This window comes from Loxodonta africana, chromosome 3, assembly GCF_030014295.1.
Source record: "Loxodonta africana isolate mLoxAfr1 chromosome 3, mLoxAfr1.hap2, whole genome shotgun sequence".
NCBI lineage: Eukaryota > Metazoa > Chordata > Mammalia > Proboscidea > Elephantidae > Loxodonta > Loxodonta africana.
Window position 1 is genome coordinate 212802801 of NC_087344.1, and position 19814 is coordinate 212822614.

At 42.3% G+C, this 19814-nt stretch overlaps 1 protein-coding gene across 1 annotated transcript in view; it reads left to right on the forward strand.

The window, feature by feature from the left end:
• The first annotated feature begins 1590 nt into the window (after nt 1-1590).
• The window catches only part of GPR161 (G protein-coupled receptor 161), a 53814-nt gene continuing 35590 nt past the window's right edge, over nt 1591-19814 (forward strand). The window contains exon 1 of the mRNA XM_064282977.1: nt 1591-2302. Within this exon, the coding sequence (XP_064139047.1) occupies nt 1929-2302 (374 nt within the window). The 5' untranslated portion in view covers nt 1591-1928. The remainder of the gene's footprint in view (nt 2303-19814) is intronic.

Here is a 19814-nt window from a genome sequence, read left to right on the forward strand (position 1 = left end):
TACCAATTAATAGCTTACTTACATAAGAGTTAACAAAAACCAGAACTCACCAAATAAAGACAAAAATCAGAAATCACCCTACAAAGACACAGATACAGAAGGCATTCTGATAAAACATATTCATGGCACAAAGCTGGAGGAAACAATGTATTGTGTGACTGAATCAAAATTCAGAATATTTTAGCAGCCTGGAGATAATGAGCCAAAATTGCACAAAATAAAATTTAGCAGAAATAATGTTTTATACTTAAGCTTAGGAACATAATTCCATAAGCTCAAGACTGGGACTGGGGCCTTCAGACAGGTGGGGTTTCAGTTGGCCACCCCCTTACGTAAGCCTCACAGTGCCCAGTGGAAGACGATTACCCGGGCTGTGCAGGGAACGGCCCCTTTGTGTTGGATACCTACTAGACCACATCTAGAGTGGTGTGTTAAGTTTTGGGGACCACAAATCAAGAGAGTCATAGACATCTTGGAATGAATCCAGAGCAGGAAGGCCAAGTTAGTGAAGGGTCTGGAAACCATATAATGAAGAATGATAGGGAGATCTAGTCTGGAGAAGGGAAAACAGGTACCTTTCTGAAGTATTTGGGAGCTGTCATTTGGAAGATGGATTAGAATTGTTTGGTGCGGCTTGAGTGAGCAGGCCTGGGATTGGTATAGGCTGTAGCAGGCAATCTCTCCAGAAGGGAAACTTTCAGATGGCATTGAAGACTGCTGGCAAAGGGGAGGGCTGCCTTACTCTGTAGCCTCCTGTTGCCAGAAGTGTTTGGACGGAGATGCCAGGTCACCAGGAGGGTGCGGGGAAGGTTTTGATGCCACGTGTAGGCAGTTTAAGCACCAGGGTACTTGTCATCTGGCTCATGGGAAGCAGTCTTTCTTTCTGGTGTCCTCTGTTTGTGGGAAACCAGAGCAGTTGATCTGTGGGATTTTTTGGGCTGACTAAAGTTGACTCAAATTTTTGGAGAAACATTAAATCTGTAGGATTTAATGTTAAAATATGTCATTCTTGAATTTTAGCCAAAAGAGAATTTTAGCCAGGCTCTGGAACAGTTTTTTGAGAGCTGGAATTGCACCTTGTAGAGAATGGTAACTGTGGGCCAGGTCCTTCACCTGTGGCTCCACTTACCCATTGATGGTGAGTGCTTGGAGCCTTGTCCTCCCTCACCATGTCTGACGAGGGCAGTTAACAATGTCTCAGTATGAATTGTAGTTGATTAAACCCTGTTCAGGGAACTGAGAATAGCTCCTATGATAATCTGAGAGTCAGACTTTCTCATGTACCTGAATCCCCTGGGGCTGGGGTTAAAATGCAGATTCCGATTCTGTGAGCCAGGGGTGGGGCCTAAGATTCTGCACTTCTGAGAAGCTCCCAGGTGATGCTGATGCTGCTGTCTCAGGGACCACACTGCGTAGCAAAGGCCTAGAAGTGGTAGTCCACAGAGTCCCCCAGGGACCATCTGTAACAGAATCGTCTGCCTCACTCAACTTGGCTATTTAAAACGTGGATTCTGAGGCTGCTTCTCTAGTCTCTGGAATCAGAATCTCTACTGGCGGAGCCTAACAGTAGACTTGGAACTGGCACTCCGGGTAATTCTTCAGCACGGTAAAGGTTTGGAACTACTGGCCTCAGGAAAAGGGGTAGGGTGGTTTAGATGGGAGGAAGAGATTTTTGCTCACAGGGGTGCTGTGAATCGTGCCTAGAGCTGGTTGCAGAAAATAGTCCACTGTATGAAGCCTGGGTGAGAAGACTGGCTGAGTGTTGCTGGCCTAGGTGGATGACCTGGGGCGCGCTAACAAACCCCTATCGGCCTCGGTGTCCTCTTGGGGAAAGTGGAGATGGAAGGATCTGATGACTGTCCTGGTCTTGCCTTGTTTCCCCAGTTGTCCAGCATGTTCTGCCAACCCCACGCAGAAGCACACTGACCATGAGCCTCAACTCCTCCCTCGGCCACAGGAAGGAGCTGAGCAACCTGACTGTGCTGAAGGGTGGTGAAGGGGACGTCCTTGTCACCGAGTTCATCGCCATCATTGTCATCACCGTTTTCGTCTGCCTGGGCAACCTAGTTATTGTGGTCACCTTGTACAAGAAGTCCTACCTCCTCACCCTCAGCAACAAGTTCGTCTTCAGCCTGACCCTGTCTAATTTCCTGCTGTCTGTGTTGGTGCTGCCTTTTGTAGTGACAAGCTCCATTCGGAGGGAATGGATCTTTGGTGTGGTCTGGTGCAACTTCTCGGCCCTACTCTACCTGCTGATCAGCTCGGCCAGCATGCTCACCCTTGGGGTCATTGCTGTCGACCGGTAAGTGTGCCTTAGACTTAGAGCATCAGAGAGCTCAGGAATGTGTGCAAAGGGTGGAACCTGAGAAAGCATCTAGTCCAGTGATCTCAACTGTCTTAGATCCTTGGGATGGTGTCGGGGGGCCTCTGCTGTGGGGGAGAGTGAGGAAGTGGAGTTCTGCCTCTTCTGGCCCTTCAATCAGAGCACCTCGATTCTATCTGATCTGCGAAGTCCCTGGGTATTGCAAACAGTTGCACCAAAAGGTTGGCAACTCAGGTCCACCCAAAGACGCCTCACAAGAAAGTCCTGGAGATCTTCTTGTGAACACTCAGCTGGTGAAACTCGGTGGAGCACAGGGCTGTGTGACGCGCCTGGGGGCCAGGAGTCGGAGCTGACTCCACGGCAACTGGCGGTGGTGGTATTGCCACGAGTTTTATTTTTTAAAAAGGTTCCATTGCTCACAAAAAGTTCTAGAAACCTCTGATTCTCACTTTACAAATGAACAGAAGAAACAGAAGCTGAGAAAGGCCCGATGTCCAGGTCTTCTGACCCTGCAGCTCTGTCTTTCCTAACGTGCTGCCCGGTCTCGGCCCAAGCTGGATGGGTAGAGCCTCGCTAGGAAATACCCTCCCTCCTCCGCAGGAAAGGGGCCTTGAAGAAGCAGGTCAGCTCAGAACTGGAGGAGGAGCTGGGAGAAGGAAGGCAGCCCGGGGAAAAAGACAGCGGCACCTGGGAGAACTTGTGTGCTTTTAGAAGCCTGGGTGTGGCTGGCTCAGTCAGGAGAGGCCCTGCTGGTGACCTCCTACTCCCGGGAGGTCCTCTCAGACCCTGCACTGCGCTGTCAGGGGCAGTTCTGTGCATCTCGCGGGCTCGGGCTGTGAGTTTCTGACCCTTAGAATCCTTTATGAGATTCCTGCTGATGGTCACTTGATGCATCACAGGCAAGGTTGGACTTCACGAGGGCAGGAAGGGTAGACCCAAGTTCTATCATGAATATAGTAGCGGAGTCAGGGACAACACAGAGGGGGCCAGGGAGGATGGTGTCACTGGCTAAGAAGCCCCAGGCTCCCTTGAGTCTATCAGGTTTTGCAGCCAACGAGGGTAGGCCGGTGGTCCACCTAGAGCCTACACCTCCTCATCCATAAAGCCCCGGCCACGGGCAGAGTCCTGTTGGCTCCGCGGCTATGTGGTGAACGTAGAATGACACCATCAGTCAAAATTCATCAGTAATCTTTCCCAAATATCTTTTTTCCCAGTAAGTAAACAAATACAGAAAATAAGAATAAAACAAGAAAATAGCATAATCCCACCAATCAGTGGCAAACAGTATTTATGTTTTGAGTATATTTGTCTACAGTATTTTTTTTTTAATTAACTTTTTATTTTTGGTGAAAGTATACACAACAGAGCATACACCCATTCAACAATTCTTACAAGTACAGCTCATGGGCAGTGATAACGTCCCATCCTGTCACCATTCTCCCTGCACAGCTTATCAACAGTGGTTACTTCCTATCCTGTCACCATTCTCCCTATACAGCTCATCCACAGTGGTGACTTCACATCCTGTCACCATTCTCCCTACACATCTCATCCACAGTGGTCACTTCCCATCCTGTCACCATTCTCCCTACGCAGCTCATCAACAGTGGTCACTTCCCGTCCTGTCACCATTCTCCCTACGCAGCTCATCAACAGTGGTTACTTCCCGTCCTGTCACCATTTTCCCTACGCAGCTCATCAACAGTGGTTACTTCCTATCCTGTCACCATTCTCCCTACACAGCTCATCAACAGTGGTCATTCACATCCTGTCACCATTCTCCCTACACAGCTCATCAAGAGTGGTCACTTCCCATCCTGTCACCATTCTCCCTACACATCTCATCAAGAGTGGTCACTTCCCATCCTGTCACCATTCTCCCTACACAGCTCATCAAGAGTGGTCACTTCCCATCCTGTCACCATTCTCCCTACACATCTCATCAAGAGTGGTCACTTCCCATCCTGTCACCATTCTCCCTACACAGCTCAGCAACAGTGGTCACTTCACACCCTGTCACCATTCTCCCTACACAGCTCAACAGTGGTCACTTCCCATCCTGTCACCATTCTCCCTACACAGCTCAGCAACAGTGGTCACTTCCCATCATGTCACCATTCTCCTTATGCAGCTCATCAACAGTGGTGACTTCACATCCTGTCACCATTCTCCTTGTACAGCTTATCAACAGTGGTGATTTCACATCCTGTCACCATTCCCCCATCTCTGCCCTTGTTGTTTCACCACTGTTAGCTTAGTCTCTGCCCCCTTAAAGTTCTCATCTGTGTTTTAGAGTTTCTGTTGTCCATTTAATCTCATATAGATAATTCTTTTAAAGAATGTGGTGCTCAAGGTAACATTCTTTATTAAATGAGCTAAATTGTTTGGTTAAAGATGACTTCATAGGATAGTTTCAGTTCTAGGCTTAAAAGTTGTTTCCAAATGATAGACTTAAGGGTTCCTTCAGCTTCAATGTATCCAGTAAGTCTGGTTTTCAATGAAAATTTTAATTTCTGTTCCACGTTTTTCCTCCTTTTGATCAAGATCGATCTATTGAGTCCTTGTTCAAAACATTCAGTATTCGTAGCTGAGTACCATACCTTTCTTCTGGCCTCTTGGTAAAGTAGGTAGTAGTTCATGGAGGCTTCCAGTGTTTTTTAGTTTGCATATAGTAAAAATTTTTAAGTAGGTTTATGGCACATGTAAGGAGCCCTGGCTGTGCACTGGTTAAGTGCCTGGCTGCTAACTGAAAGCTCAGTGGTGTGAGCCCACCAGTGCTCCATGGGAGGAGGATATGGCAGTCAGCTTCCATAAAGATGACAGCCTTGGAAACCCTGGGGAGCAGTTCTACTCTGTTCTGTAGGATTGCTACGAGTCAGAATTGACTTGACGACAATGGTTTTATGGCACATATGGTTTTGTCACCTGCTTTTTTCAGTTAATAAGTGATCATGAGTACTTTGTCTCATCTGCAGATATTCTTCAAGAACATGATTTTTAATGGCTATGTAGCATTCCATCCTGTGGATGTATTTAAGCACTACGGCTGCTAACCAAAAGGTTGGCAGTTTGAATCCACCAGGTGTTCCTTGGAAACTCTATGGGGCAGTTCTACTGTGTCCTATAGGGTCACTATGAGTCGAAATCAACTAGAAGGCAACAGGTTTTTTTTTTTAATTGGATATTTAAGTAGTTTCAAATAGCCTGCTAGTATAAATAGCACTTTGAGGAACATTTATGTTTGTGGAATTGCTGTATTTTCGGTAGAGTAATCTCACTTTCAAGGGTCTTGATACATGAAAGGCAAATTGCCTTTTGGAACATTGTACAGATTTTTACCCCAACAGCTTTTTCTCAGCATCCTAACAAAAATGATAAAAAAAAAAAAAAAATGTAGCAAGTTTGTTAGCAGTAGGAAGGAATGAGATCTCATTGTTGTTCTAATTTGTGCTTTTAAAACATCTTTTAATTTTTTTTTCTTTTTTTTGGTTGTACTTTAGATGAAGGTTTACAGAACAAACTAGTTTCTCATCAAACAGTTAGTACACATATTGTTCTAAGATGTTAGTTAACAACCCACGACATGTCAATGTTCTCCCGTCTCAACCCTGGGTTCCCTATCACCAGCTTTCCTGTTCCCGCCTGCCTTCCAGTTTCTGCCGCAAGGCTGGCGTGCCGCTTGAGTCTTGTTTTGTTCCATGGGTCTGTTCAATCTTTGGCTGAAGGGCGAACGTCAGGGGTAGCCACATTACTGAGCTGAAAGGGTGTCTGGGGGCCATACTCTCAGGGTTTCTCCAGTCTCTGTCAGGCCAGCAAGTCTGGTTTTTCTTTTTGAGTTAGAATTTTGTTCTACATTTTTCTCCAGCTCTGTCCGGGACCCTCTACTGTGATCCCTGTCAGAGCAGCCAGTGGTGGTAGCCGGGCACCATCTTGTTGTACTAAACTCAGTCTGGTGGAGGCCGTGGTAGATGTGGTTTTTTAGTCCTTTGGACTAATCTTTCCCTTGTATGTTTAGTTTTCTTCATTCTTCCTTGCTCCCAAAGGGGTGAGACCAGTGGAGTATCCTAGATGGCCGCTCATACACTTTTAAGACCCCAAACACTACTCACCAAAGTAGAATGTAGAACATTTTCTTTATAAACTAAAAAAAATTTTTAATTTTTAAAGACCAATTGCTGGGTCCTGGGCCATGTGGCACATGGAGTGTGGGTAAAGGCAGCAGGAGCAGGGATGGAGACTGGCCCTTCATTGCTTCATACAGTGCTCTCTGTAGACTGACACTCAGTAAATAGTTCCAGCTATCTGCAGTGGTGGCTCTAGGAGGCTATAAATTGCTTGTTTGGATCTGGGGTCTAGATAAGCCAGAGTAAGATTTTTCACCAGCAAGCACGATAAATCCTCTAATCATGCTGTTAAAGTGCATCAGCTTGGTGGTGGTGGGGGGGCTGCCTCTTGCAAAGCCTTATTCCTTCACACTGGGAAATTTGTTGAATATCTGCTCTATGCAAGGCCCTGTGCTAAACACTAGGGTTGGCACGATAGGAGCGTAAACAGGACAGAGACCCTGCCACCAAGTGATTACAGCCCAGTGGTAGAGGCTGATGTGAGCACTGACGGTGAAACAAAGCATCAGTGACAACGTAGACAGCCTCACCAGTCACCGCTCCAGGGAAAAGGTGACATTTGAGCTAGGTCCTAAACAGTGAGTAGGACCGTACAGGGATATAAGAGGTAGAAAATGCCCTTCTGGCTGAAGGAGCAGCCTTCATTCTTTCACTTGGAAAACAGTCATTGAGCACCTAATGCGTGCCTGGCACTGTGACTGGCGCTGGGAACACAAAGCTGAATAAGGTGAATGAACGTGCTGAGAAGTTCACGGTGTGGAGGAGGTAGACGTGTGATCAGGTGGTTTTAGGATCAGATGGTATATACATGATGCCAGCATGTATAAGTTTCTGTGGGAACATAGAGGAGGGAACAAAACAGAATGTGGTGAAAATGCATGAGGTATGTGCTAAAGGGCTCAGTGTTTCACACAGCAGAAGCTCAGGGGAAATGACTGGACGCGAGGAGGCGGTACATATGGACAGCTTGGCACCAAATCCATCCACTGGAGTTTCAGTCCAGGGCCCATCAGGCCCCTTAACTGTGCCTCAGTGTCAACCAGAAACAAAGACTGCCTTACTGTGGTGCCAAGTTATTAGGGTCTGATAATCTTTGGAAAAAAGAGCCTTGGTGGTGCAATGGTTAAGCATTGGTTGCTAACCAAAAGGCCGGTGGTTTGAACCCACCAGTGACCTGGCGATCAGTTCCCGAAAAGATTTCAACTTAGGAAACCCTATAGGGCAGCTCTACTCTGTCCTATAGGGTCACTATATTCGGAATTGACTCTATGGCACACAATACAACATCATTTTTGGAAAATTGTTTATTTTTACCCACAAGCAAAATATGGTGAATTCACAGTGCTTTGGACAGATCTTTAAAATATATAAAATCAAAAAACCCATTGCTGTTGAGTTAATTCTGACTCATAGCGACCCTATAGGACAGAGTAGAACTGCCCCGTAGGGTTTCTAAGGCTGTAGTCTTCATGGAAAGACTGCCACATCTTTCTTCCACAGAATGGCTGGTAAGTTTGAACTGCTGACTTTTTGGTAAGCAGTCAAGCATTTAACCACTGTGCCAGCCAACCTCCTTTTAAAATATACAGACTGCTATAAAATTTGGTGTCTTAACGTGTTTTAATGGCAGATGCAATTTAGTTTTGGTTATTGGCCATTTGTGTGGGTTAAATCACTAATTGACTGGCCCAGTTAATTTGGTCATGTCCATATAAATGGTCTTCACTTGACCAGGTATTTATATAGTCCTTCCTTTACTTCTTAATTTTAGGGAATTAATTTTATTTGATGGTAGTAATTTTGTAGGGTACATATTCTGCTGTCTAAGATACAATGTGTGTGTTGTGTGTGTGAGAGAGAAGTAAAAGATAAATGAAGGAGAGAGAAGAATAACAGAGACAAAATGGGGGTGGAGGAAAGAGGTGGGAACATTATTAAGAAATTAGAAGTGGAGAAAAACAAAGACAGCGGTCATCATCTTAACTAACATAGGTCATGTATCAGGCATAAGATAAACTCATGCTGTTGACATCAACATGTATCTCAGCTAATCCTCACCACAACCCTATGAGCCCTCATTTTGCAGATGAGCAAAGTGAAGTTTTGAGACCTTAAATGAACTTGCCCAAGGTCACATGGCTGGTAAGTAACTCCTTCAATTCTAAGGTAGACAAAGTGGTGCTCTTAACCATTACATAGTACCACAGAACCAGTGCTGCCAATCAAGTGCAATATCCAGTTAGCTTAGCTTTGGATGTGGCAACAACGGCACTGTTGACATTTGGGCTGGATAATTATTTGTGGTGGGGGGCCGTCTGTGCATATTATAGGAAGTTTAGCAGCATCCCTAGTCTTTACTCACAAGATGCCAGCAGGAGCCCCTCATTTGTGATAATAAAAAATGTTTCCAGACACTGTCAAACATCCCCTGGGGGGCAGAATTGCCCCCAATTGAGAAACCTAGCTAAAGAAATTAAATTGCTGGGCAGATAAGTCATAGAATCTATCTTATATCCTCATGAAGGGAGAGCAAAAGGAGAATATAAAAAGAATAGCTAGGGTGGAGCAAGATGGCAAAGTGGGTGAACTCTCCCATTTACTCCCCCAGCACCTAAGTCACCAAACAACTAATTAAAACAAGTACAGACTGAGATCTCAGAACTCTGGATGGCAGCTGAGGCATTGGCAAGTTGCAGTGAGCCCAGAAGTGGGGGAGGGGAGGAGTGGGGATGGCATAGAAGCTGGGAGACCCTACCTGCTAATATCAGGAATGCTTGCTCATCACAGCCATTTTGGTATGGCTGGATAATACCCCAAACAAGGAACACAGAAAAGGAGCTAATCTGAGGAAGCTGTAGGCTGGTTTTTTTAATGTGGCACAAATTGGCTGTAGGAGTTCATGGGCTGTGCAGTTGGGAGGAGTGAAGGAAGACCATGGTACTGCAAAAGAGTGCCGTTGAGTCTCGTTGAGGCTCGAGATGGATAGGCACTAGGGAGGAGCTGCAAGGGCAGCAGGGTGAGGAGAATACTTCAGTCTGATGGGATGACACAGAGGGAAACGGCCCACAGCAGGTCACCATGGGATAGCTTGTGCAGGGGTGCCCATGAGCAAAAGACATGGAGAGTCCCCCACCTTCACCACAGGAAAGTCAAGCCCCACCACTTATATCTGTCTGTGACCAGCTAAACCTTCCATCCCATGAATGCATATTGAATTCCGGAAATCAAGCACCCAGAACTCCTGAATCAGCACTGAAAAAAACTTAAGGGAGAGAGTGCACTCTAGTAGTTCTACCAAGCCTCCTGCTGCTGGGTTGATTCTTACTCATAGTGACGCTGTGGGGCTGAGTGGAGCTGTCCTGTGGGACTGTCTTTGTGGAAGCAGGCTGCTGCATCTATTTCCCACAGAGTGGTTGGCTGGTGCAGGTCCTGGCCTTTTGGTTGGCAGCTGGGAACTTGGCTGCTGTGTCACCAGGATGCCCAATCAGAAAATTTTCTCACAAAAACCAGAATAAAAAATTTAAAGTAAAAAAAAAAAAAATAACAAAACAGCCCAAATTCAACAAAAAATAGTAAAACATACAAATTACAAGAGAGGAAGGACCAATCAAAAGCAAAACACAAAGAAGAGGAAATTTCTCCTATGAAAAAAAAAACATATGAGTCCAGACTAATGCAAAGGATTGATAATTTTCAGACTATGATGCTAAATATGTCTAAAGAAAGCAAAAAAACACATAGAAAAACTAGTGGAGATTGGGAAACAATGGAGGAACAAAATGAGAGACTCACCAAGAAAATTGAAAACATCAAAAACAAAACCAACCAAACAAAAAACAAAGAGAACTACTGAAATTTGGAATAAAGCAACTGAATCGGAAAAAAGCAATAGAAACACTCAACAATAGAGTTGAACAGACAGAAGATAGAATAAGTGAACTAGAAGGCAAAATAACTGAACTTATCAAGTCTCTAGAGAAACAAGAGAAAAGAACAAAAGCAAACAAATCTAAAAGGATATGTGGGATTCAGTTAAGAAATCTAACATTAGAATTATTGGAATCCGAGAACACCATGACAACAATAAAGACACAGAAGCAATTTTCCAAGAAATAATCAGAATTTTCCAGACCTGAACAGAGAATGAAGCTTGCAAATAAATACAGGAAGCTTCATGAACCCCAATCAGAAAAGACACAAAAAGAGCAACTCTGCATCATATCCTAATAAAATTCTTGAAAACCAAATACAGGGGGGAATTCTGAAAGCAGCAAGAGAAAAACACACTATAACATACCAGAGGTCTTTCATAAGAAACAGTGTGGATTTCTCCCCAGAAACCCTAGAGGCCAGAAGACAATGGACTGACACATATAAAATATTGAGTGAAAACAATTGCCAACCAAGAATTCTTTACCCAGCAAAGTTGTCATTCAAAAATCAGAGGAAAATCAAGACGTTCCCAAACAAACAGAAGCTCTGGGAATTTGCTACTACCAAACCAGCTTTGCAAGTATTACTTAAGGGTGTACTCCAAATGGAAAGGGAAGAGCATTAAGGAAATACTTATATCTATTTATAGGTGGGAGCGGGGCGAGGAGAGAGAGGGAGATCTCCAAAAAACACAACAACACTGCAGTCATAAGGACTGACTATATGATATTTTAGGGAATAAACTCAATGATTAAATCCCACAAACAATACATCAAGTTTGTAAGAAATAAGCACAAAGTAAACTTATCAAATATGAGTTGTATATCGATGTTAATGGGGACACTCCAATGGAAATGGGGAAGGGAGCACTATATCCAGAATAGATTTATTATGTTAAGGTTGTATGTCAGCTGTTGTACATTCTTGCAACTGTAAGTCATGTAGTGGAATATGTGTGGTCAAAACCCAGTGGAATATACGTGGTAACTACTAAGAAATCACTAAGGAAAAAACATTCAGAAGAAAAGAAGGAAGAAAGAAAAAAGGCCCATCACAAGAAAGCAGCTATACAGAAACAAAGACAGAAAAATCAGAATTAAAAACAAAGAATATTTGAAACACTGAAAAAACAAATAGCAAAATGAGTGAGGTAGATAATTCATTTTCAGTAATAACTTTAAATATATATGGTCTATATGCCACACGCAAAAGGCAAAGAGTGGCAGAATGGAAAAAAAAAAAAAGGTGATCCACCCTTTTGCTGTCTACAAGAAACACACTTTAGACATAAGGACACAAACAGACTGAAAATAAAAAGATGGAGAAAAATATTCCATGCAAACAGTAAACAAAAAAGGAGCAGGAGTGGCCATTCTGATAATAGATAAACTTTAAATCAAAATCCACTACAAGCAATAAAGAAGGACATAACTTAACAATAAAAGGGTCAATCCAGCAAGAAGACGTAACAGTTATACATCTATGTGTACCTAATAGCTATGCACCAAAACACATGAAACAAATACTGACTAATATGAAAGAAATAGACAACTCTACAATAATAGTAGGGGACTTCAACACACCACTTTGAATTATAGACAGAACATCTGAAAAGAAGATCACCAAGGACATGCAGAACTTAAGTAAGACCATAAGCCAGTTGGACCTCACAGATGTATATGGAACACTCCACCCAGCATCAGAACAATACTCATTCTTCTCTAGCTCACGTGGATCGTTTTCCAAAATATGCTAAGGACACAAAACAAGTCACAACAAATTTAAAAAGGTTGAAATCATACAAAGCACCTTCTCTGACTATAGCAGTATGAAGCTAGAAATCAACAACAGGAAGAATAAGGAAAAAGAAAACATGGAAACTAATACACTACTAAAAGAAACTTTGGGTCATAGAAGAAATCAAAAGTGAACTTAAAAAATTCCTAAAATCAAATAAAAACGAAAACACAACATACTAAAACCTTGGGGACACAGCAAAAGCAGTACTCAGGGAAATTCATGGCAATAAAAGCCTGTATTAAAAAAGAAGATCCAAAATCATTAACTTAAATAGAAAAGGAAGAGCAAAAGAAGCCAAAAGCTACCAGAAAAAAAGGAAATTATAAAGATCAAAGCACAAATAAATGAAATAGAAAATAAAAAGACAGTAGAAAGAATCATCAAAACCAGAAGTTGGTTCTTTGAAAGGATCAATAAAATAGAGAAATAACTGGCTAAATTGATAAAAGAAAAAAACCAGAAGAGGCAAATAACAAAATTAAGAAATAAAATTGGTGACATTACAATCCAACAGAGATAAGAAGATCATAACTGATTACTATGAAAAATTGTACTCCAACAAATTTGAAAACTTAGATGAAATGGAGAAATTCCTAGAAACACACTACCTACCCAAACTAAAACAAACAGAAGTAGAAAATTTAAACAGACTCATCACAAAAGAAGATACTGGAGATGTCATTAAAAAAAAAAAAAAAAAAATCTGGCAACAACAACAAAAGCCCAGGACCAGGTGGCTGCACTGGAGAATTCTACTAAACATTCAGAGAAGAATTGATACCAATCCTATTTAATCTCTTCAGAAACTTGGAGGAGGAAGGAACACTACCAAACTCTTTCTGTGAGGCCAGCATAACCCTGATACCTAAACCAGGTAAAGACATCACACACAAAAAAGAAAATTACAGACCAGTGTCCCTTATGAACATGGATGCAAAAATTTTCAAACAAATTCAGCCAACAAGCTTCAGCAACATATCAAAAAAACTCATATACCATGATCAAGTGGTATTCATATACCAGGATTACAAGAGCAGTTCAACATTAGAAAACCAGTCAATATAATGTACCATGTAAATAAAACAAAGGAGAAGAATCACCTGATCATATCAGTTCATGCAGTAAAAGCATTGGATAAAATTCAACACTTTTCCTGATAAAAACTGTCAGGAAAGTTGGAATATAAGGGAAATTTCTCAATATAATTAAGGGCATATGTTCAAAACCAACAACCAACATTATACTCACTGGAGAAGGGCTGAGAGAATGAGACAAGGATGTCCATTATCACCACTCTTATTCAACATTGTACTGGAAGTCCTAGCTAGAGCAGTAAGACAAGAAAGAGAATAAAGTGTATCCAAATTGGAAAGGAAGAAGTAAAACTATCTCAATTTGCAGATGATATGATCCTATACACAGATGACCCTAAAGATTCCACTGGAAAACTGCTGGACAAACAGGAGAATATAGCAATGTTGCAAGGTACAAGATCAACACACGGTTTCGTTCCTCTACACTAACAAAGACTACCCCCAAAAAGAAGTCAAGAAAACAATACAAAGGTGGGGCCAACATGGCACCCTAGACAGACAAACCATGCCATCTCTCTGAAGCAAAGACCCGGAAGTTGAGTAAAACAGATGCAAACGTCAGTTCTGGAACTCTAAGCATCAGAGGAAGGGATAAAGAACAAGATCAAACACCAAATGGAAGAAGAAATTGACAGAAAACAGAATGAGGAGAGAGATGAAGTGGAAGCCCCCTGCCAACTAACATAGCACAGTGTCATCATCTTGAAGCACAGCCAGCAACAATCCTGGGCAGGGAGTACGGAAAGGCAACTTCACGGAGCTCCCAACAGAGTACCTGGTAACCAGAGAAACATGCTTTCCCACCACTCACCCCACTGGTGAGTAGAAGCAAGAACCCCACCAGCCTGGTAGCTACCACCACTGAGGTTTACAATACTAGCCCCTCTTCAGCTCCTGGGGCCCATCCTGCCCTATCCCACCACGCAGGATTTTTTTTTTTTCTTCATTTTCTTTCTCCCTCCCACTTAGCCCTGTGAACCAACTCCCCCCCTTCCCCCAGCCCCTGCCACACCACTGCAGCTAGAGAAGGACTGGTGCACTGGTCCACTGCTGTCCTGTGTCTGCCTCACCCCCACCCTCTGGCTCCCACTGCACCATATTTGTCTTTCTTTCCTTTTCCCCTCCCACCTAGCCCAGTATGTCACCTCCCTGCCCTTCCTACCCGCCCTTGAGTGTGCCCTGCCCCCACTCACCAGCTCATACCATGTTGCCATTTTTTTCTATTCTTTTTCTTCCTTCTCTTCCTGCTTTCCACATAGCTCTGTATACCACCTTTACTCCCTGCCAGCCCCTGTGGCACCGCTGCGACTAGAGGGCAACTGGCCCACCGCTGCCCCAGGTCTGCCTCTGCCCACCCGCTGGCTCCAAATGTGCCACCATTTATTTTTCTTTCTTTTCCTTCTCCTTTCCATCTAGCCACAGAAACCATCAACCTTTCCTTCCCTCCAGCCTGGGTCTGCACCGTCCCCACTCGCTGGCCCTGTCATGCTGCCATTTTTTCTCTCTTTTTCCTCCTACCTAGCCCCATACTCTACCTCCTCCACTTCTCACAGGCCCCATAGCTAGAGTGACACAGGTGCACCAGCACACCACTTTCAAGGGTCCACCCAGCCCCGACCTGCAGGCCCTTACTGCACCAATATTTCTTTCTTTCTATCTTCCTTTTCTTTTTATCTCTTACCTTGTCCTGTACACCACCACCTTCCTCTTCCTGCTGGCACTTGCTGTGCCTCTTCGGCACTCAGACTGCAACACCAGGCCCACGCCACCCCTCTCCTTCCACCACTTGACCAGTTATTGAATGGTGGAAAGTGGACCTGTCCAACACCACTACCCATCTGGCAAGGGGCTGTGAACACTTCTACACCACTGGACCAACATCAGGAGGCAGACAGTGCCTGCCCAGCCCACCCTCATCCACCTCACCACATCAGTGTACAGCAAAGCTTGCTCACCCTGCCTGCTGCTGCCCTGCCCCCCTGGACAAGGTGATGAGTGCTGTGGTGCCCACAGATGTGCAAGCAGCAAATTACAGCCTGCCCATCCCCCTGACATATCAAAAGAAAACAAAAAAGCAATATAAAACAAACAAAAAAAATACAATCAGCAAATAAAATAATACCTTAATATCTTGGAGACAGCAGACAATATTAAAATATATCAAAGAGCAGGACAAGATGGCTCCAGCAAGTGACCAAAATAAAGAGTCAGATAACCTTCTGGTAGAAGAAAAGGCAATGGAACTAAACTACCTGATATGGAATCCAAAAGACTACTATATAGGAGGCTACAAGAAATTAGGAGAGAGATCAAGGAAAATAGGCAAAACCATGGAAAAAAAATACCCAAAATCAAGGAAAACAAAGAAAAACTAATGGAAGAATTCAGGGAATTAATACAAGAATAAAACACCAAAATAAAGAAACAATTAGAAACCATACAAAAACAGCAACTAGAAATCCAAAAGATAAACAAAATTTCAGAAATGGAAAACTCAATAGAATGTTTTAGAAGCAAATTGGAAATAATGGAAGACTGAATCAGTGAGATTGAAGATAACCCATGGATGCTACTTGAGGAAAAATCAGACAATAGAATGAAGAAAATCTAAGAATTATGTAGGACACAGTCAAGAGCAAAAATTTGCACGTGATCAGAGTTCCAGAACAAAGGGAGAAAATGGAAAACACAGAGAAGATTGTTGAGTATTTGCTGGCAGAAAACTTCCTAAATATCATGAAAGACAAAAAGCTGACAATTCACAAAGCTCATATAGGGGAGACCCTGAGAGAAAGCCAACAAGACATCATAGTGACACTTGCCTAAACCAAAGAAAAAGAAAGGATCATGGGAGCAGCTTGAGGAAAATGAAAAGTCACTTACAAAGGGGAAACAATAAGACTAAACTGTGATTACTTGGAAGAAACTATGCAGGCAAGAAGGCAATGGGATGACATATATAAGACCTTGAAAGAAAAAGCTGCCAACCAAGGATAATATTCTGTGCAAAACTCTTTCTCAGATACGCTGGCAAAATAAGGACATTTCCAGATAAACAGAAATTAAGAGAATTTGTAAAAACCAAACCAACCTTACGAGAAATGTTAAAGGAAGTCCTTTGGTGAGAGAACCAACAATGTGAGACAACAGTTGGAGTCTAGGACACAGGACAGCATCAGCCAGATATCAGCCTTGGTAAGGAACTCTCAATAATAAAGCAAAGTGAAGATTTAAAATAGAAACAGAGACATCAATCTGTAAATGACGACAATGTCAAAACAATAAAATGGGGAATGAACAGTGTTGGTATACAACTTTTAAATGGAAAGGAAGTCAAGGCAGTGTTAAGTAATAAAAGACTGGTTTAAACTTAGGAAGATAAAGGTAAATTTCAAGGAAAGTTAAAAACCTACTCATCAAAATAAAAAGAAGAAAAACATGAAGACTCAGTAAACACGAAATCTGTAATAAGAAAACAATATCCCAAAACAAAGGGAATTCAGCACAGGAATGTAAGAGGAACAAAGAAAACATCAGCACCACAAAACATGCGCAACAATATGACAACAAGAAACTAATACCTACTGGTAATCACACTAAATGTAAATAGTTTGAACGCAACCATAAAGAGACAGAGAGTGGCAGAATGGATTAAAAATACGATTAATAACTATGATGTCTACAAGAGACACACCTTAGACATAAGGACATAAATATATTAAAAATAAAAGGATTAAAAATATATATCAAGTAACTAGAAAAGTATAGGAGTGGCAATACTAATCTCATATAAAATAGACTTTAAGGCAAATATATCTACGCACCCAATGACAGGGCTCCAAAGTACATACGACAAATGCTAATGGCACTGAAAAGAGAAATAGACAGTTCCACGACAATAATAGGATACTTCAACACACCACGCTCAGTAAAGGACGAAGTATCTAGAAAGAAACTCAGCAAAGATACAGAAGATATAAAGGCTATCATCAACCAAATTGACCTCATACACATATATAGAGCACCACCAAAGGAAGCAAAGTACGTTCATTTCCAGATTCATCAGTGCTGTGAGATGTTTCACAGATTCATCATTGTTCTCTATTGTTGCTTAGTATTCCATTGTGTATATGTACCATAATTTGTTTATCCATTCATTTGTTGATGGGCAATTAGGTTGTTTCCATCTTTTTGCTATCTTGAATAATGCTGCAGTGGACATGGTTGTGCATATGTCTATTCGTATGAAGGCGCTTGTTTCTTTAGAATATATTCCAAGGACTAGGATTGCTGGATGGTATGATATTTCTATTCCTAGCTTTTTTCGGGAGGCATCACATCATTTTACATAGTGGTTATACCATTTTACATAAGAGGTCCTTTGCAGCAGATTTACCCAGTGTAATGCGTCTTTTGATTTTGTGACTGCTGCTTCCATGGCTGTTGATCGTGGATCCAAGTAAAGTGAAATCCTTGACAACTTCAGGCTTTTCTCCGTTTATCATGATGTTGGTCATTGGTCCAGTCGTGAGGTTTTTTGTTTTCTTTATGTTGAGGTGTAATTCATACTGCAGGCTGTGGTCGTTGATCTTCATTAGTAAGTACTTCAAGTCCTCTTCAGTTTCAGCAAGCAAGTTTGTGTCATCTGCACAATGCAGGTTGTTAATGAGTCTTCCTCCAATCCTGATGCCCCGTTCTTCTTCATGTAGTCCAGCTTCTCAGATTATTTGCTCAGCATACAGATTGAATAGGTATGGTGAAAGGACACAACACTGATGCACACCTTTCCTCCCTCTAAACCACTCAGTATCCTCTTGTTCTGTCTGAATAAGTGCCTCTTGATCTACATACAGGCTCCTCACGAGCACAATTAAGTGTTCTGAGATTCCCATTCTTCTCAATGTTATCCGTAATTTGTTATGATCCACACAGTTGAATGTCTTTGCATAGTCAATAAAGCACAGGCAAACATCTTTCTGGTATTCTCTGCTTTCAGCCAGGATCCATCTGACATCAGCAATGATATCCCTGGTTCCACGTCCTCTTCTGAATCCAGCCTGAATTTCTAGCAGTTCCTTGTCATTATACTGCTGCAGTCGCCTTTGAATGATCTTCAGCAAATTTTTGCTTGCATGTGATATTAATGATATAATTTCCATATTCGGTTGGATCACCTTTCTTGGGAATAGGGATAAAGATGGATCTTTTCCAGTCAGTTGGCCAGGAAGCTGTCTTCCGTATTTCTTGGCATAGATGAGTGAACACCTCCAGTGCTGCATCCATTTGTTGAAACATCTGAATTGATATTCGATCAATTCCTGGAACCTTGTTTTTCTCCAACGCCTTCAGTGCAGCTTGGACTTCTTCCTTCAGTACCATCGGTTCCTGATCATATGTTACCTCTTGAAATGTTTGAACGTTGACTAATTCTTTTTGGTATAATGACTCTGTGTATTCTTCCCATCTTCTTTTGATGCTTTGTGCGTCGTTTAATATTTTCCCCATAGAATCCTTCACTATTCCAACTCGAACCTTGAATTTTTTCTTCAGTTCTTTCAGCTTGAGAAATGCCGAGTATGTTCTTCCCTTTTGGTTTTTTTATCTCCAGCTCTTTGCACATGTCATTATAATACTTTACGTTGTCTTCTTGAGCGGCCTTTGAAATTTTCAGTTCTTTTACTTCATCATTTCTTCCTTTTGCTTTAGCTGCTCGATGTTCGAGAGCAATTTTCAGAGTCTCTTCTGACATCATCTTGGTCTTTTCTTTCTTTCCTGTCTTTTCAGTGACGTCTTGGTTTCTTCATGGATGATGTCCTTGTTGTCATTGCACAACTCGTCCGGTCTTCGGTCATTAGTGTTCAACGTGTCAAATCTGTTCTTGAGATGGTCTCTAAATTCAGGTGGGATGTACTCAAGGTCATATTTTGGTTCTCGTGGACTTGCTCTGATTTTCTTCAGTTTCAGCTTGATCTTGCATATGAGCAATTGATGGTCTGTTCCACAGTCGGCCCCTGGACTTGTTCTGGCTGATGATATTGAGCTTTTCCATCATCTCTTTCCACAGATGTAGTTGACTTGATTCCATGAATTCCATCTGGCGAGGTCCATGTATGTAGTCATTGTTTATGTTGGTGAAAAAAGGTATTTGCAGTGAAGAAGTCATTGGTCTTGCCAAATTCTGTCATTCGATTACTGACATTATCACCAAGGCCATATTTTCTTCAATTTTTTCATCTTTGGCCTTAGTGGTTGGTGCATAAATTTGAATAGTCGTATTAACTGGTCTTTCTTGTAGGCGTATGGATATTATCCTATCACTGACTGTGTTGTACTTCAGGATAGATCTTGAAATATTCTTTTTGATGATGAATGCAACACCATTCCTCTTCAACTTGTCATTCCTGGCATAGTAGACTATATGATTGTCCAGTTCAAAATGGCCAATACCAGTCCATTTCAGCTCGCTAATGCCTAGGATATTGATGTTTATGCATTCCATTTCATTTTTTGATGATTTCCGTTTTTCCTAGACTCATACTT